We start from the raw sequence: 15,658 nt of genomic DNA, 5'->3' as shown, positions 1-15,658 counted from the left end.
CCTTGCCATTTTCAATGTCCTGAAGTATTCCCTATGTTTTCTTCTAGTGGTTTTATAATTTCAGAGTCTTATATTTATGTCTTTAGTCCAAGTTGAATGTAGTCTTATAATTGGTGAGAGACAGGAGTCGAATGCAGTTTTTGTATGTGGTATCTAATTCTCACAGCACAGTTTGTTGAAAAGACGGGTTTTACTCCAGTTTTCCAGTGTTGTTAGTGCCTTTGTCTCAAACAGCTGTAGATGGATGGTTCTGGTTCTAGGAGCTTTTTTGTTTGCCACTGGTCTATGTCTGTTTTCATACCAGTATCACACTGTTTTAATTACTATAGATTTGTAATGTATTTTAAGTTCAGGTAGTATAATGCTTTCTACTTTGAGCTTTTAGTGCAAAATGGCTTCAAGTAGTCAAGGGTGTGTGTGTGTGTGTGTGTGTGTGTGTGTGTGATCCCATACAAATATTATTTCTTTCAATTCTGTTAAGAAAGCTATTGGTGTGTTTTCAATAAGAATTGTGTTGGATCTATAGATCCCATTTTAACCATATTGATTCTTTCAGTTCATGAAGATGATTGCTTTCTGTTTCTTTGTGCCATCTTCAGTTTCTTTACTGTTTGACAGGTTTCGTGTGTGTCTGGATATTTGTGTTACTTCCACCACTTGACTGCTGCAAGTAGCAGTGATGTGGATGTGACTGTACAGACATGTCTTTACAATCCTGTTCTGAATGCTTTGGATATGTACCCAAAAGTCGGATTACTGGGTCATATGTTAATTCCATTTTTAATTTTTTGAGGAGCTTCCATTTTATTTTCCACAGTGGCTACACCACTTTCATCTTTTCCAATAAAAGTCCTTTTCCACATTGAGAATATGAATGATACTAAGAACTCAAATATTGACTGACATGATAAGGAAATGGATCCAATGTTTTTTAAAAAGTAAGGTGGCCAGCTTTCTTTTAAAGAAAAGACTACAAAACATCCATTGGAAATCTTTCAAAATAGAATTTTATTTCATTTAATTATTTTCCTGAGTGCTCTGTTGTTTAAAAGAGAAATGGTTGTTTCTGAGGCACATTTACCTAAATGCTAAGTTCACATGTGACTTTTCAGTAGAGTTGAAGTTCTGTACACATGGGATATTACATTTGCATATTCTGTGTCCATTATTTTATTTGTTATTATTTATCTGCTCAAAACTGAAAGTGCTTTCCTTTCCTCTAAGCTATATGCAGACTATCATGATCGTACTATTTGCTTTTATTCTTATCATTCTCACTAAAATTTTTTGTTCATATTTATTTCATTTTTAGTTGAGAATGGAAGAAAAGGCATTAATTCTTGACATTGTGAAGAATTAAGACAGAAGTTATTTATAAATGAACTGAAATATTTAACCTCTCCAAAGCTGATTAGTTGCATGCCCTCTCAATTTTTAATGCTGAATTAACCTTTCTTGGAGTCTCTTCTAGCTTTCTGATGTTTATCTAATCATCTACTCATTCATTGGTTCATTTGTTACTTTTACTAAGTGTGAATTATGTATTACAGAAGGTGAAAAAGCTAATCTGCTTACTTCCATTGCTGTATCCTTGAGGGGCTCAAAAAAAAATCACTTAAAACTGGTTGTGGTAGTACACTCCTGATATTCTAGCACTTGGGAGGTAGAGACAGCAGCATCAGGAGTTCAGTGTCTATCCCCAGCTACTTCACAAGTATGAGGCCAGCCTGTGCTATGTGAGGCTGCTTCAGTAGTCTCTGCTTTGTTTTCCAGTGACTTCCTAGTTAGGGCCAGTGGGTATTTAGCATATCGAATTAAGAAATCTAAAGTTGGTGCTGTACTATAAATGACATGTCACAGTTAAGCCAGATGATTTATATAGATTCATCCTTTCAACGATTCTACTTTCAGTATAAACTTGTTCTTATTTTTTGTCTGCTTCAAAGCCTCTAGGAAGGTATTTTCTATTCTATATTCTTAACATAATTATAAACATTTAATAGTTCTAATGCTAAAACCTTTTTGTAATAATTTTAAATCATTTTACTATCTTTGTATCATCTCTCTGAATTATGATGTCTCTACGATTTATTACTGATCATACCCTTTTATGACTATTACGAAGGAAATTAGCTAGATACACTGAGAATTGTGGAACACATTTTGTACTGTGTCTTGAGTGAAGACATCAGAAGACACCAGTCTTGGAGCTGGGTGATCATCCAGTGGCATACTTGGGCATCGGGATCTTTTGTGTGTCTCTCTGCTTCTCTTGCACACCTCCTTGTTGCCAACCCCAGGCAGCTTTATAGGAACTATAATATATGAAGGTTGTGTACTGTAAAAGTAAAGACAGGGGCTCTCTGTCTTTGTGTTCCAGAATGAGAAATAACAGTGAAGCTCTAGGCAGTTGCCATGGAAAGGCTGTTTACTAAATTTGGAAATTCAAAGAAGACATTTGTATATGGTTTGGTTTGTCACAGTTTGATGACGTTTTTCTCTTTCTTTTACTAGGTTTCACCAAAACTCATGCCAATGCAGCAGATCTCAACATGAAATGTGGAGTAAACATTTGTCCCAGGCTTCTGGGACAAATTTTTAAACACATAGGATTTAATTGAAAGGATGTCAGTAATCATAATCATGTATTGAACAAGAAGTTTTTGACTAGTTTCTTCTGTTATTTCAGGATTTATGCAGCCATATAGACTTGTTCTCACAAGTGTATTACATTTTCATGGAAAACATTTTATTACAATCTTGTTTTGTAAGTGGTAAGAAGGTTGTCTGCTATTGGTGCTCACATTGTATGTATTTTATCTTTTATGCTGTATATGCTAAACTATGACTCAGCAGTCCTGAAAAAATATTTATATGAATCAGTGATTAGGCAAAATGCTATTTTGATGACTGTATCTTTTACCTTCCTCTGAGGTTTGGGGGAGGAGCCTCTGATTTGGTGATTACACTTACCTCCCTAGAGCATCCGCCTTCTTCCCATACTTATAGCTAAATCCATACCCAAGGAAACAAGCAGTAATGTCTCTGGGAGGAGAATAGGAAGAGAGCAAAAGATATAGGATCTACTAGTGTTGATATGCCACCACAAGTTCCCATTATAGACATCTAACCATCTACCCATGCTTTGCAAAAGGCTGAGGCTAGCTGTAAGAAGACAGCTAAAAATCTACTGATATCCTTGCATCATTCTCTTGTTTAAAAGTTTTTTTTAAAAAAGTGTTCTGTTCCTTTGTATGCAGAAAACTTCTTTAGATATTTCTGTTACTGAAGCCCAGAGATTTATTTATGCAATAACTCCTCCTAGGTCCAAAAGAAACATGAGTATTTGACCATGAGTCCTTAATTCCAATGACAGCAGAGTTAAGAAAAAAATCCAAGAATAGTTTCTTTAGGCTCTCTGGTCTGCTCAGAAAAAGATTCTAATTACTGAATGACTTTTTCTGCAGAACAATGGTTTTTCTTCTGTGTAATCTAGCTCTCTTAAAAAAGTGCTAATAATTCATCATTAGGGGAAATGGACAAGTCCCAGAGTTGAATACTACTGAACTCAGTGGCTTAAGTTTATAAGGGTGCTTCCTAGAGCTAGCCTGAGAACCAAGAGAGGTCACTTCAGGAGCACCCTGAGTATCAGATGGGTGAGTCTCAGCACCTGATGCCAGCCTGGACAGCTGATCTTTGCACATAGGTAGGCACAGTACAGTGCAATATATCATTCTTCTGGTATAGTTATAGCAATGTATTCATGTTTTTAGATGGTGGTTCTCACTGAGACTCAGTTCTCTACAAGTAAGCTATAGCTTTCATGTATACTATTTGAAAGAGAAGAAAAGTTTTTCATCAGTAGCATACTCCATATGTAAAACTACTTTTCTGGGTGCCTACATGGTTGAAAGCATCCTCTCCCAGTGTTAGTAAAGAGAACACTTCTTAGAAGGTGCAAGATCTGTGAGAGTAAATATGTCTATATTAGGGCTAAGATTTTTATAATATGTTGATAGTTGATATATTTTCAAATGTACTTGCTTATCATTCCAGTCTGTTACTGTAAGAGAAGATGCTAAGAATGTCCTAAACAGTCAAAGCCTAAATAAGTGACTTAAAAATTTTTGCTCAAAGAGTGTCATGATGTTTAAAAACGTGTTAAGACATACAATAAAGATTGCAAGTTGATAGAGATCAGTGCATTTGTCCTTTTTCTTCCTTGGGAATGGTGTACCTAATCATGGAAATAGCACAGCAGAGCTTGTTAGAGTGCCAAACATAAGGTCAGCACGCTTTCCTACTTTTTAAAAAATACTGATTCTTTGGCAATTTCATATAATGCATTTTGATCACATTTAGACCCCCTCCCTCGTCTTTACCCCCATGCTGCTACCCCTCTGACTTAATGTCTCTCTCTCTTTCTCTTCCTTCCTGCCTTCCTTTCCTCTTTCCCTTCCTTCTTTTCTTTCTTTTCCTCTCCTCTCTTCTTCTCCCCTCCCCTCCCTTCCCCTCCTCTTCTCTTCTCTGCCTATAGAGTCTAATCTGTGTTCTCCAAATGCTATGGGGATAGGTCTAACCCTTGGAGCCTGGTCAGCCTACTACGCATCACACCCCTAAAGAAAACTGATCCTCCCCCTCCTAGCAGCTATCAATTGCCAGTAGTTTCTCTGCTAGGACTGAGGTTTCTTCCTCCCCTCCCCCATCTATGCTGGGTTTGTGTGTCTTAGATTTACACAGGTTTTGTGCACGCTGTCACAAGTGTTACAAGGGGTTCATACGTGCAGCCTCCCTTTGGTATCCAGAAAACAGTTTCCATATTTCACCTACTACCTCTAACTCTTACAATCTTTCTGCTCCCTTGTCCACAATGATCCCTGAACCTTGGGAGGAGACTGTGTGATATAGGTGTCCCATTTAGGGCTGAACACTCTATAGTCTCTTAGTCTCTGTACATTGACCAGTTGCGAATCTCTTAGTAAATTGCCATCTCCTGCAAGCAGAAGCTTCTTTGATTAGAGTTCAGAGATCCATTAATCTGTGGGTATAAGAAGTCATTAAGAGTCAGTTTAATACTATGTCCATTTAGCAGAATAACAGTATGACTTGTGACCTGTCTCGCCACAGATTTCTAGGCCTGATAACAGTGTCAGATATGGGCATTATCTTTTGAAGTGAGCCTTAAATCCAATCAGAAAAATAGTTGGTTACTCCCATAACATTCATGCCACTATTGCACCAGTGGATGTATCTTTTTTAAAATTAATTTCTGTGTACATGAGTGTTTTGTCTACATGAACATTAAGTCCACCTGCGCATGCAGTGCCCACAGTAGCCAGAAGAGGATGTTGGATCCCCCAGAACTGGAGTTAGTGCCATATGGGTGCTAGGAACCAAACCTGGGTCCTTGCAAGAGCAGCCAGTGTTCTTAACTGCTGAGCCATCTCTGTAGCTCCAAGTGGGTATATCCCACCAGGCCAGTTGTTAATTGTAGCTCATAGAGTTCACAGTTGAGCAAGGCTGATGATTACTTCTCACATCTGGTAGCACACAAAGCTAGTCAGTAGAGATGGAGCTTTGATTTCACTACCTGCTTGATTTCTCCTTGTTTGTTCTCACTTATGTAGTGTCTTCAGTAGTAGGGTCTGACCATCAAGTTCTGGTAGGTAATCAAGAGCAATGGCAATAGCCAGTATTGTTGGAGGCTCTATGGGAACCCCCCTCCACCCTGATCAACAACTCCAAAAGAGAGAGTCAATTCCTGGCATTGGGCTTTTTATTTTCTAGCCTATGGTGGCTAGTAGAGGCATTGTCCCTCCATCATATGATAATTCCATTTAAACTCTTTTTTTACATTGTATATGTATATACTTTTTTTTTTTTTTTTTTGGTTTTTTTGAGACAGGGTTTCCCTGTAGCCCCAGCTGTCCTGGAACTCACTATGTAGACCAGGCTGGCCTTGAACTCACAGAGATCCGCCTGCCTCTGCCTCCTGAGTGCTTGGACTACAGGCGTGCGCCACCACGCCCGGCTGTATATGTATATACTTTTAAGAAGCTTCTATAATAGTAAGTTTCCATACGACTTTTTCAAAAGCTCTTTAGTGTCAGTTATCTCTCCCCATCCTCCCCCTCTTACCCTGCTTTTCCATTTTCCACTGCATTTAATCCTTCCTATGCCATTATTCCCCTTGCAATGAAGTTGTTGCTTTTATTTTTATTTATTTTTTTTTTCATGTGTATGAGTGTAATGCCTGCATGCAGTTTAGGTGCACCCGTGTCATGCAGTGCCCATGGAGATCAGAAGAGGGCATCAGATCCCCTGGAATTGGAGTCGCAGATGGTTGTTAGCTGCCATGCGGGTGCCGGGATTGAACCCAGGTCCTTTCTAAGAGCAGCCAGTGCTCTTAACTGCCGAACCATCTCTCCAGCCCCTGTTGCTTTTATTTTTATCTTACAAAATTAGATATATTTTTTTCAGAAAGAGCAAATTAAACACCTAAATGAATTCTGAACCTTGCTCCCTGTCAACCAATCATATGTCTCTAAAATTGATTACCAAGCCTTCACGTGTTAATATTTTTGGCCTTATCTGACATTTTCCTTTATGATTCATTTCCATCAATAATTTTCCTATGGTATATTGAGTTTTGTTGCAGTTTTAAATGTCTCCAAGAAGGAGGAAGGTGGTGAGATGACTCAGCTGGTAAAGGTGCTCACCATCAAGCCTGATGTCCTGAGTTCCATCCCCAGGACCCACATGGTAGAAGGAGGAAGACAGCTCTCATGTGACCTCTACATGTGCACCATGACATGTATACATACATAGAGAGTAAATAAATAATTAAATGTCTCTGGATACGTTGTCCAGCACTCCTTGCCTCTCCACTGACAGACTCACCTCCTGGCCAAGTGGGATTGGGGGCCAATTTCCTAGGATATGTCACTCTTAATAGCCCCCCTCTGTCTTGGCACAAGACACAATATATACCAATCAGGTTATTTCTTCCACAATCGAGAACTGCAAATGAGGGAAAAGTCACTCTTCTTTCTGTCCATGAAGCTGTAAGTATGTGATTTGGTACCAGTTCACAGTCAACACGTGCACACACAACACACACACACACACACACACACAGCTGAGCTGCAGTTGGAAAGGAAGAAGCTGGCACATACACCTGTGGAGGGAACATTCTGACTATATTTGGTTCCAGATCTACCTAAGTCAACTTCCCTCCAGCCTTCCTGTAAACCAGCCTCCAAATCTCCTCTGTATGTTTTAGTTAGGTCTTTGTCATCTACAGCCACAGTTTGCACTCATTCAGCTTGAGTTCTGAAAGGAACCTACCATCCTACAGAAGGCGTGCAAAATATGAACAAAATCGCCTGTACCCGAGTCCAAAGAACCCAGGCAGGGGCACTTGTGCTGCTCCTGGTAGGTAGGTAGGTTGCAGGAGGGAGATTGTTCTCTTACAAGCTCTGTCTAATGTAAAAACAAAGTTTACATGTTATCTCAGCACAATTGGGTTCAATCATTGTGGATTTCTTTGGCATTAGCACCTTTTTTTCTTTTTTCATAGGACACGATCTTATGTTTCTTAAGCGTACTTTCAGATTATCTTTAAAATGGGGAGAATGTACTATTTTCTGCTGTGATTCCCTAAGATGAAATTAATTTATTGTACTGCAAAACGACTGGCAGATCTTTTAAAAATGCTATGTCCTGCTGGGCATGGTAGTGCACGCCTTTAATCCAGCACTCAGGAGGCAGAGGCAGGTGGATCTCTGTGAGTTCAAGGCCAACCTGGTCTACATAGTGAGTTCCAGGACAGCTGAGGCTACAGGGAGACCCTGTCTCAAAAAGAACCCCCCCAAAAATGCTATGTCCTAATGTTAGCTTGGGGCATAATTGATTATTACTGTTCTTGGTTTTCACTGTCTATGCCTGCCCATGGGAGGTCATACTAAATATCAGTACATGTCATATGATCTGTGTGACATACTTGAAGTCTCTTCCATCTAAATAGACATGTCCATCTATGAAATAGTCCAAAAGGTATTTTGTGGATCACAGCATCTCTCAGAGTGATGCACACATCAGTGTCTAGATAACTAACTGAAAAAAATAACTCATTTCTGAAATTTGCTTCATTTTGAAAGCTAAATTGGCTCAGTCAGGGTCCCTGTGATACTTAATGGGGTTTCCCCTCTTGTAATGAACCTCAGCACCTACGCCTTCTTTCATCGCAGAACTTAGTCATGTCAGTATCTCAGCTGAGGAACTATGGGATACAGGAGCCATTTGGTGTCTGTGCTTAAAATGTTTGTTTGCAGCTATTCATTCCATCTGAGACACTTTATCCAGTTTCCCTTGAAGCCCCTCTCTTGATTTGGGAATAGGAGGTAGCATCTCCCACTTTGTTTTCTTGGGGTTGGAATGCCTTACTCCATTTCCAACTTTTGTTTCCATCTCCCAACCCTTGTACGTACTCAATATGGGTAAGAGTTAAAGAGTTGTCTCGCTGATCCTCAGCCAGATAGTTCAAAATCTCTGTTTGTGTGTGTTTTAAATGTATATACTTGTGTAACAACTTCATTATTGGCCTGCGATAATTCTCTAAATATATTTATTGAATAAACCTACTGGTTGAAAACATAGCTGATAGTAAGCCAGGCTTGGAGGGTTCCCTTTTGCTAAACAATGAAGTAATATCTCTTAGGAATGGGGAAGAAAACAAGAGGTGAAATTTGGAGGTAGAGGAATAAACAGGCCTGCAGTTATCACCTATGTTTATTTAAACACTTTATAATTTACAAATCTCCTAGAATATGTGAGGTAGCTTATTTTATTTTCAAATAACCTGCCAGGGAGACATTATTACATCCATTAAAATTAACTTGATTAGTCTGAGAGAAGTAATGTCCACCAGTTCTTTAATCAAATGAGCCTTTCTGGGATAATGTTGAATTTTGCCAATGTAGTTAATGAGATGTGAATTAAATTCCCTGAATAGAACTAAATTTGTTGCTTTCTGGTTAAGGCATAAAACAAAGTCCAAACCCTTTAAACCTAATGGGACAAATATTCAAATTTCATTCCCTCTGTTAAAACAAAAATGATAATGCCACTGACCAGGCAAAATGTCCCTGTGGAAGGATGATGCACAGTCACCCGGATTTGTTCCCAAGAAAGGCCTTGAGTAAGGGGGGTGTGCTTACATACATTTGTCTTTGGGGCTGATCATTCTGAAATTCTGCTTCCTGGTGTTACCTTTTCTCCAGTGTTCAAAGTCAAAGTTATATTTCAGACTAATTCAGATGAACCCCTGTTGCACTAAATTTTCCCCTTCCCACTGCCTGTTTAACCCGCCCTCACTTGCTCATGGCCCTGATGGATGGACAAAAACAGCATAACACATTTTTATCTTGGGTTTTGCATGGTTTATATGATAGGGAGGGAGCAACTTACAAAGAGACGCGTCATTCCAGCCCTGCCCACAGTCTCCATTAGCTTTTGCCCCTACACAAGGTCTCACCTCACAGTCTGTGAGTGCCCCATCTCATTTCCGTGCTCCGCAGGATGCCTCCACCTTAGCCCCCACAGGATGCCTCTGCCTTAGCCCCTTGCAGCCGCACAAATCCTGGTCCCAGCTCAGGACCCACCGTGCCCTTGGCTCTCTTCCAATCTTGCCACCGCTGGCCCTGGGCCTTGGTAAGTCGCAGGTGAATGAGAAGATCAAAGTGTTGCTCTTCTCTTTCTTTGGATGTAAGACAAGGCTACTTACAAAGCATGGCAAGGTTTTGTTACTTACAATTCAGTTTGCTTTCTTATCAGTGAGACATTTGGTTGTGTATATAGTATGCATTTTTAGACTTCTTCCCAGTCCCAGATAGAATCACTCCTGCCCATTGACAAGAAGGACATTAATGGATGCTTTGTGTAGCTGGTGAGGAAGTCCAGGCGGTTAACAGCCCAAGGAAACCTCTCAACCTTAAAGTCTATAAATCGGCAAGCCAGGAGCTTCTTCCTGTCCAGAGGTTAAGTTGTAAAAGGACATGGTCAGAATGGTGGGAGTGTAGGTGCAATAGATGTGGTCTCAGCTCTCCTGGAACTATAGTGCAGAGTGCTCAGTTGTAGGATGCTACTGGCTGTGCGATTCATCAAATTTTCAGGTACAGTAAAGGTCGTAAATTGTTCATCTCGGAATTAGTGAATTGGAGTTAGTGCTCTAAGATCTTTCTGAATAACACTATGTCTAGTTTTTAAAAAGAATATCCTGGGGGCTGGAGAGATGGCTTAGCAGTTAAGAGTACTGACTGCTCTTGCAGAAGACCTGGGTCCCAATCCCAGCTCCCACATGGCAGCTAACAATCATCCATAACTCAAGTTCTAGGGGATCTGATGCTCTCCTCTGTCCTCCACAGGCAATGCATGATGAGTGCACTTACACACACGCAGGCATAACGCTCAACTCATACATATAAAATAAAAATGAATAAAAGTTTTAAAAAAGAATATCCTGAAAAAAAATAATGATTTTATGCACCTAACCCTAACTGCCTCAGAAAAAGGTCCCTAGGACCTACTTTAAGGGTAAGAAACAACTGGTGAGTCTATTCATATATGTATGGAAATAAGCACTTGAAAACAGTTGTCAATCAATGCATCAGTTCAGTGGTTTATCATGTCATCTTTGCATCATGGTTTGCAAACTTCTAGGTATATTACTTACTGTCTTCCTGTCTCTACCCCCTGACTGTCACTGTCATCTATACACACTTTCTATCTTAGGCATATATAAATTAAAAAAAAATAGATATTGTCATTAAAGGTGTTTACTGTATTAATGATACTTAAATATATAAACAAAGTATGCAAGGCCAAAACATTGAAAGAAATAGTCCTAGGTTGGCCATTTGACTCAGCAGTAAAGGCGCATGCAATGTAAGCCTGGTGATCTAAATTCGATCCTTGGAATCCATGGCAGAAGGTGAGAACCAACTCCCAAAACTTGTCTCTTGACTTCCGCATGCATGCCATTTGCAGACACTACTACTGCTATTGCTACTACTCAAATAGTAATAATAAATTAAATTAAATTAAAAAGAAAGGGCTAGCTAGGTGGCTTAGTGGGTAAGGGCACTTGCCTGAGTTTGATCCCTGGAACTGATAAAGGTGGAAGGAGAAAACCTACTCCACAAAAAGCTGTTCTCTGACTTCTATAGGCACACCATGGCATGAGTACACACACACACACACACACACACACACACACACACCATAACAAAGGTAAGAAAATATTGAAAAGAAAGATATGCTCATGGAATCCTAGCATCAAAGGCCATAAATAATTGTCAAAGACTAAACAACACCATCTAGGATGAATGGGTCACCACGGAAAAAGCTCAGGAAGACAAAGAAGCTGAAAAGAAAACTAAGGGAAAGAATAAAACACAGAAGAGAAGGTAAAGGAGCGGTTCTGTAAAAAATCCTAGCTATAGCTCATGAAGAATGCCCCACATTGAATAAAAGAAGAAAAAACGGAGGATGAGTCATTTCAGAACTTAAGCAGCATTCCCTAACAAGTAGATTTTAAAGAACAGAAATTCTGGTTTTCTTTCTTAATTAAAATAGTTCTTTGGCTATATCCTACATGTACTTAATGGATTCTGACTGTTCTCACCCCAACTCTCATCTTCCTCCCTCTACTTTCCACCTGCCGCTCTCCTACTAATGTCTTATATTCATCTTTTTGTTTTGTTTGTGTCCCTCTGGGTTTAGCCAGGGTAGTCTGTGTGGTCTTGGAACTGGAACTCTCCAGTGGAGTCTGGTGGATTTACCAATGAGTACACAACTGAAGACAGTGGGTCCCCTTCTCCCAGAGTCCATCAGTAGCTAATAATTCAGCAGTTGGAAGGAGGGTCCCATGAGCTCCCTCTCCATCCATGATCGTGTGTTGAAAGGGCCTGTCTCGTGTGTGTAGGCTCAGTGCAAGTCATAGCAGCTCCTGTGAGTTCATGATTATGTTGACTGTTCTTTCCTGTCCTTTATCTTCCAGCTCTCTCTCTCTCTCTCTCTCTCTCTCTCTCTCTCTCTCTCGCTTTCTCTCCATATATGTGTAACTTCCTTTGACAATTTTATACATGTATATACTACTTCTGGTTACTCTCACCTCCACCCTTTCCTGCCTCACTCCCACTCCTGTCAACTTCTTTACAAGTCCCTTTCTCATGTTCTTGCCTTTGTGCTTTGTCTTGTTATCCACTAAATTAGCAGGACTGTCTGTGTGACTGTGGGTTCAAACTATCCATTAGAACCTGGGTGGCTCACTTGTGCGTATACAAGCGAAGATAATAACAGTCCTGACAGTTATGAGATCATGACTGCAATGGTGTGCCATGCCCTGGAGATGGCATTTTGTAGCTCCTTTCTCTATCTTCTGACTTCTACATTCTTTCTGCCCCCTCTTCAGCAATGTTCCTTGAGACTTGTAGTAGTGTAAATGACTTGTTTCAGGCTTAACCCTCATCTGTCGCTTATTCTCAGCATTTTGGGCAACCATGAGTCTTTGCATTCATGACTGTTCATTGCAAATAGAAGCTTCTCTGCTTCTGGTTGAGAATAGCGTTTGTCTAAGGGTATAACATAGATATTTAGAAGGTGATTTGACAGTCTGCATAGCTAAACATCAGATCAGTAGACGTTTCCTTATAGAGCCTATAACTTCTAAAGTCATGGGCTTTCCTTTGTACAGTTATCAACTCTCTAATTATCCCACAAAGTCAAGTAACACATGCTTGGCAAACACCTGCTCAATAAATTTTAGCAAACAGGTATGGAAAAATTTATATGAAAAATAATAGTAATGAAAATTCAGTGGCACAGGATCATAATCAGACAAAATTCATTTTGTCTTAAAAGTGTTTAATTTTAATTAATAACAATAAATACCTGGTTTGGGGCTATAGCTATAATAAATTCTCTCTGTCTTGACTTCTCACATTCCTTCTCTCTTCTCCCCCACCGCTCTCTCTTCTGCGTTCCCTCTTTTCCTACCTCCTCTTTTTCCTTTACTTTTTAAAAATTATTTTGATCAGATATTTCTTGAATACTTTATCAGTCAGAGTCCACTTAAGAGACAACTTACATAGGAGGTTGGACAGGTGAAATTTAACATAAACACTTATTAACTAATACAATTGAAGTGAAGTATTGCATAGTAAGAAGATAATTCTTAGCGACTTAGAATAAGGCCAAGAAGGGCAATCATATGGGATTAAAACAGTGCTTCCAATGAATAGGCCACCAAGATTCGGACCTTGCAGGAGTCCCATAGCTGTGGCCCACTGGATGGCAGAGAAGTTATAATGTCATGCTAACAAAACCTTTTGGAAATGTGCTTGTGAGGTGTAAGCAGAAGCTGTTTTATGTGGGTGAGAGGGACAGTCACACTTCAGTCATTGCTACAAAGCCACCTGAAGAGGTGCCAGGGAAGCTGTTTACAGGAAGTGTTTCACCAGGGCACTCCACTGAAAAGATGCAGAGGGAGTTTTGGGGGAGACTGCTGGGTACTGGGTCCTATTCTCTGCCACACAGGAGCCAGGAACTAGAAAAGTCAATCATGCTTCAGTTGCTGGGTGCCGGCAAAGGTCTGCACAATACAGGAGCTGGATATTAGAGAGACCGAGCTACAAGACATTAGCGGGAGAAGCCTACCAGACCCGGAAGAAACATCTATTTCCCTCCAGTGTCTCTTCAGTACCTCCTGTTTGCAAAGATGAACAGAATGCCACTTGGTAATGGAACTATTTGAGGTGCCCATCTTAGTTTTCTTAGAGGAGGCAATGAACGATGTTTTTGGATCTGAAAGATAGTAAAATTTTAATGGCATAAACACCTTCTAAGAACCAACATTGTGCAAGGTGCTAGGAATATTTTAGTAAGAAAACAATATGTATGGTTTCGGCTTTAAGAAGCTTGTAGTCTAGTGAAGAGAAATAACTCTAAACAATGACATTTGAAGATTAACTTTTGTGTTGAACTTTCCTTTTCTATAAAGGCAAAGTGTGAACCACTGGAAGAGATGATTTGTGGGGCCTTGGAATTACATTTCATACTTGTATTCATCACATCCTGAAATATACCACAGGTCTTTCAACAAAATTGTAAGTGTATTTAAAAAGAAAAAGCTAAAGTGATTCAACAGACTTAAAACCCTACAAACAATATGGAGATCAAGAAATTTGTGGTTTATGCTGGATTCAGAATCACAAATGGAGCTCTGCCACAATGCCAAGCCATTAGGAAGAAATGGTCGCAGAGCCACAATCAAACATTACATATGATTGATCTTAGAAAATTTAAATGTTAAAAAGTTTCAGAGAAATAATAGAGCTATTTGAAATAAAATGATCCTGGCCCAGAATAAGGGGAGGGGGCATACCATTTGGTGGCTATTGTAGTCATTTGATTATGGACGTTTTATTGTGGAAGGAAAGCACAGAGATACAATCTGTTCTAAAGGGGTCAATTGAAATATTCTGGTGACTCAGGAAATGCAGCAGTGAGAACGATGCCAGCCAAACAGAGCCAGCTGTGTTGTTCAGAAAAGAAGTAATTGTGAAATGACCTCATTGTCATCAGTAGTGTTGAGGAGAGGCAGAAATGCTCCAAGGACATTTGAGCTCATGGCAGAAATGAACATATTCACAAGAATAAACTAAAGCATAAACTTTAAAGAAAGACCTGTTGGTAGAGAGAGAAAAATCAAAAGGCAAAATAATGAACTGTCTTATACATAGTGTAGGCTATGTTTATTTCATATGACCATAAATTAATAAGGAAATGATTTTTATTGTATCAATAAGATATATATCAAAGGATAAAAATTATCCATGTGTAGAAAACCCTTTTTGCCTAGTCCAAATGGAGAATAATCAAAATTCATTCACTAAAGTATTGTAAGAAGTTCACCTAGCAAATAGATATTTTACAAGTGCCAGTTTTACTTTTACTAATGCGAAAAAGAAAGGATTTCGAACCTTTGCCTCAGACCAAATTACATCCTCTAATCTTGGCACTTTCCCAACTTCAAGTGTCTGAGAAAGTATTAACCCAGGGATGAACATGAGGCTTTGCTTCAAAACACTCTGAATTGGGGCTGGAGAGATGGCTCAGTGGTTAAGAGCACTGGCTGTTCTTACAGAAGACCAGGGTTCAGTTCCCAGCACCCACATGGCAGCTAACAACCATCCATAACTCTGGTTCCAGGGGATCCGATGCCCTCTTCTGACCTCTGTGGGCACTGCATGACACAGATGCACTTACATGTATGCAGGCAATACACCCATAAAATAAATAATAAGTAAAATATTAAAAAATACTCTGAATAATAATAACAAAACCATAGATGAGATAATAACAGACCGTTGACAATTATTAAAGCTGGGCATGGCAAGTATATGAGGATTAATTATAGCATTAATTTATTTTAGTGACTTTGAAATTTCTCATATTTTTTAGAAGGAAAAATGTAAAAATACTATGTATCAAAGCTTCCCATATGATAACTACAGTTTTGAATAAAGAAATTCAGGGATGGTCTCTTGGGTTTAGAATAACAAGTTTAGTCAAGAAGAACTTTAGTTTCACTGGAGGA

At 39.4% G+C, this 15,658-nt stretch overlaps 1 protein-coding gene across 1 annotated transcript in view; it reads left to right on the top strand.

Annotated features, from left to right (window-relative positions):
• Nucleotides 1–4,200, top strand: part of Oxct1 (3-oxoacid CoA-transferase 1) — a 170,414-nt gene extending 166,214 nt beyond the window's left edge. Inside the window, exon 17 of the mRNA XM_008842101.3 lies at nt 2,515–4,200. Within this exon, the coding sequence (XP_008840323.1) occupies nt 2,515–2,556 (42 nt within the window). The 3' untranslated portion in view covers nt 2,557–4,200. The remainder of the gene's footprint in view (nt 1–2,514) is intronic.
• Nucleotides 4,201–15,658: the final 11,458 nt, after the last annotated feature.

This window comes from Nannospalax galili, unplaced genomic scaffold (assembly GCF_000622305.1).
Source record: "Nannospalax galili isolate Female #2095 unplaced genomic scaffold, S.galili_v1.0 scaffold139, whole genome shotgun sequence".
Classification (NCBI taxonomy): domain Eukaryota; kingdom Metazoa; phylum Chordata; class Mammalia; order Rodentia; family Spalacidae; genus Nannospalax; species Nannospalax galili.
Note: the sequence above shows the minus strand (reverse complement) of the source record. Positions and strands in the feature narration are given on the sequence as shown.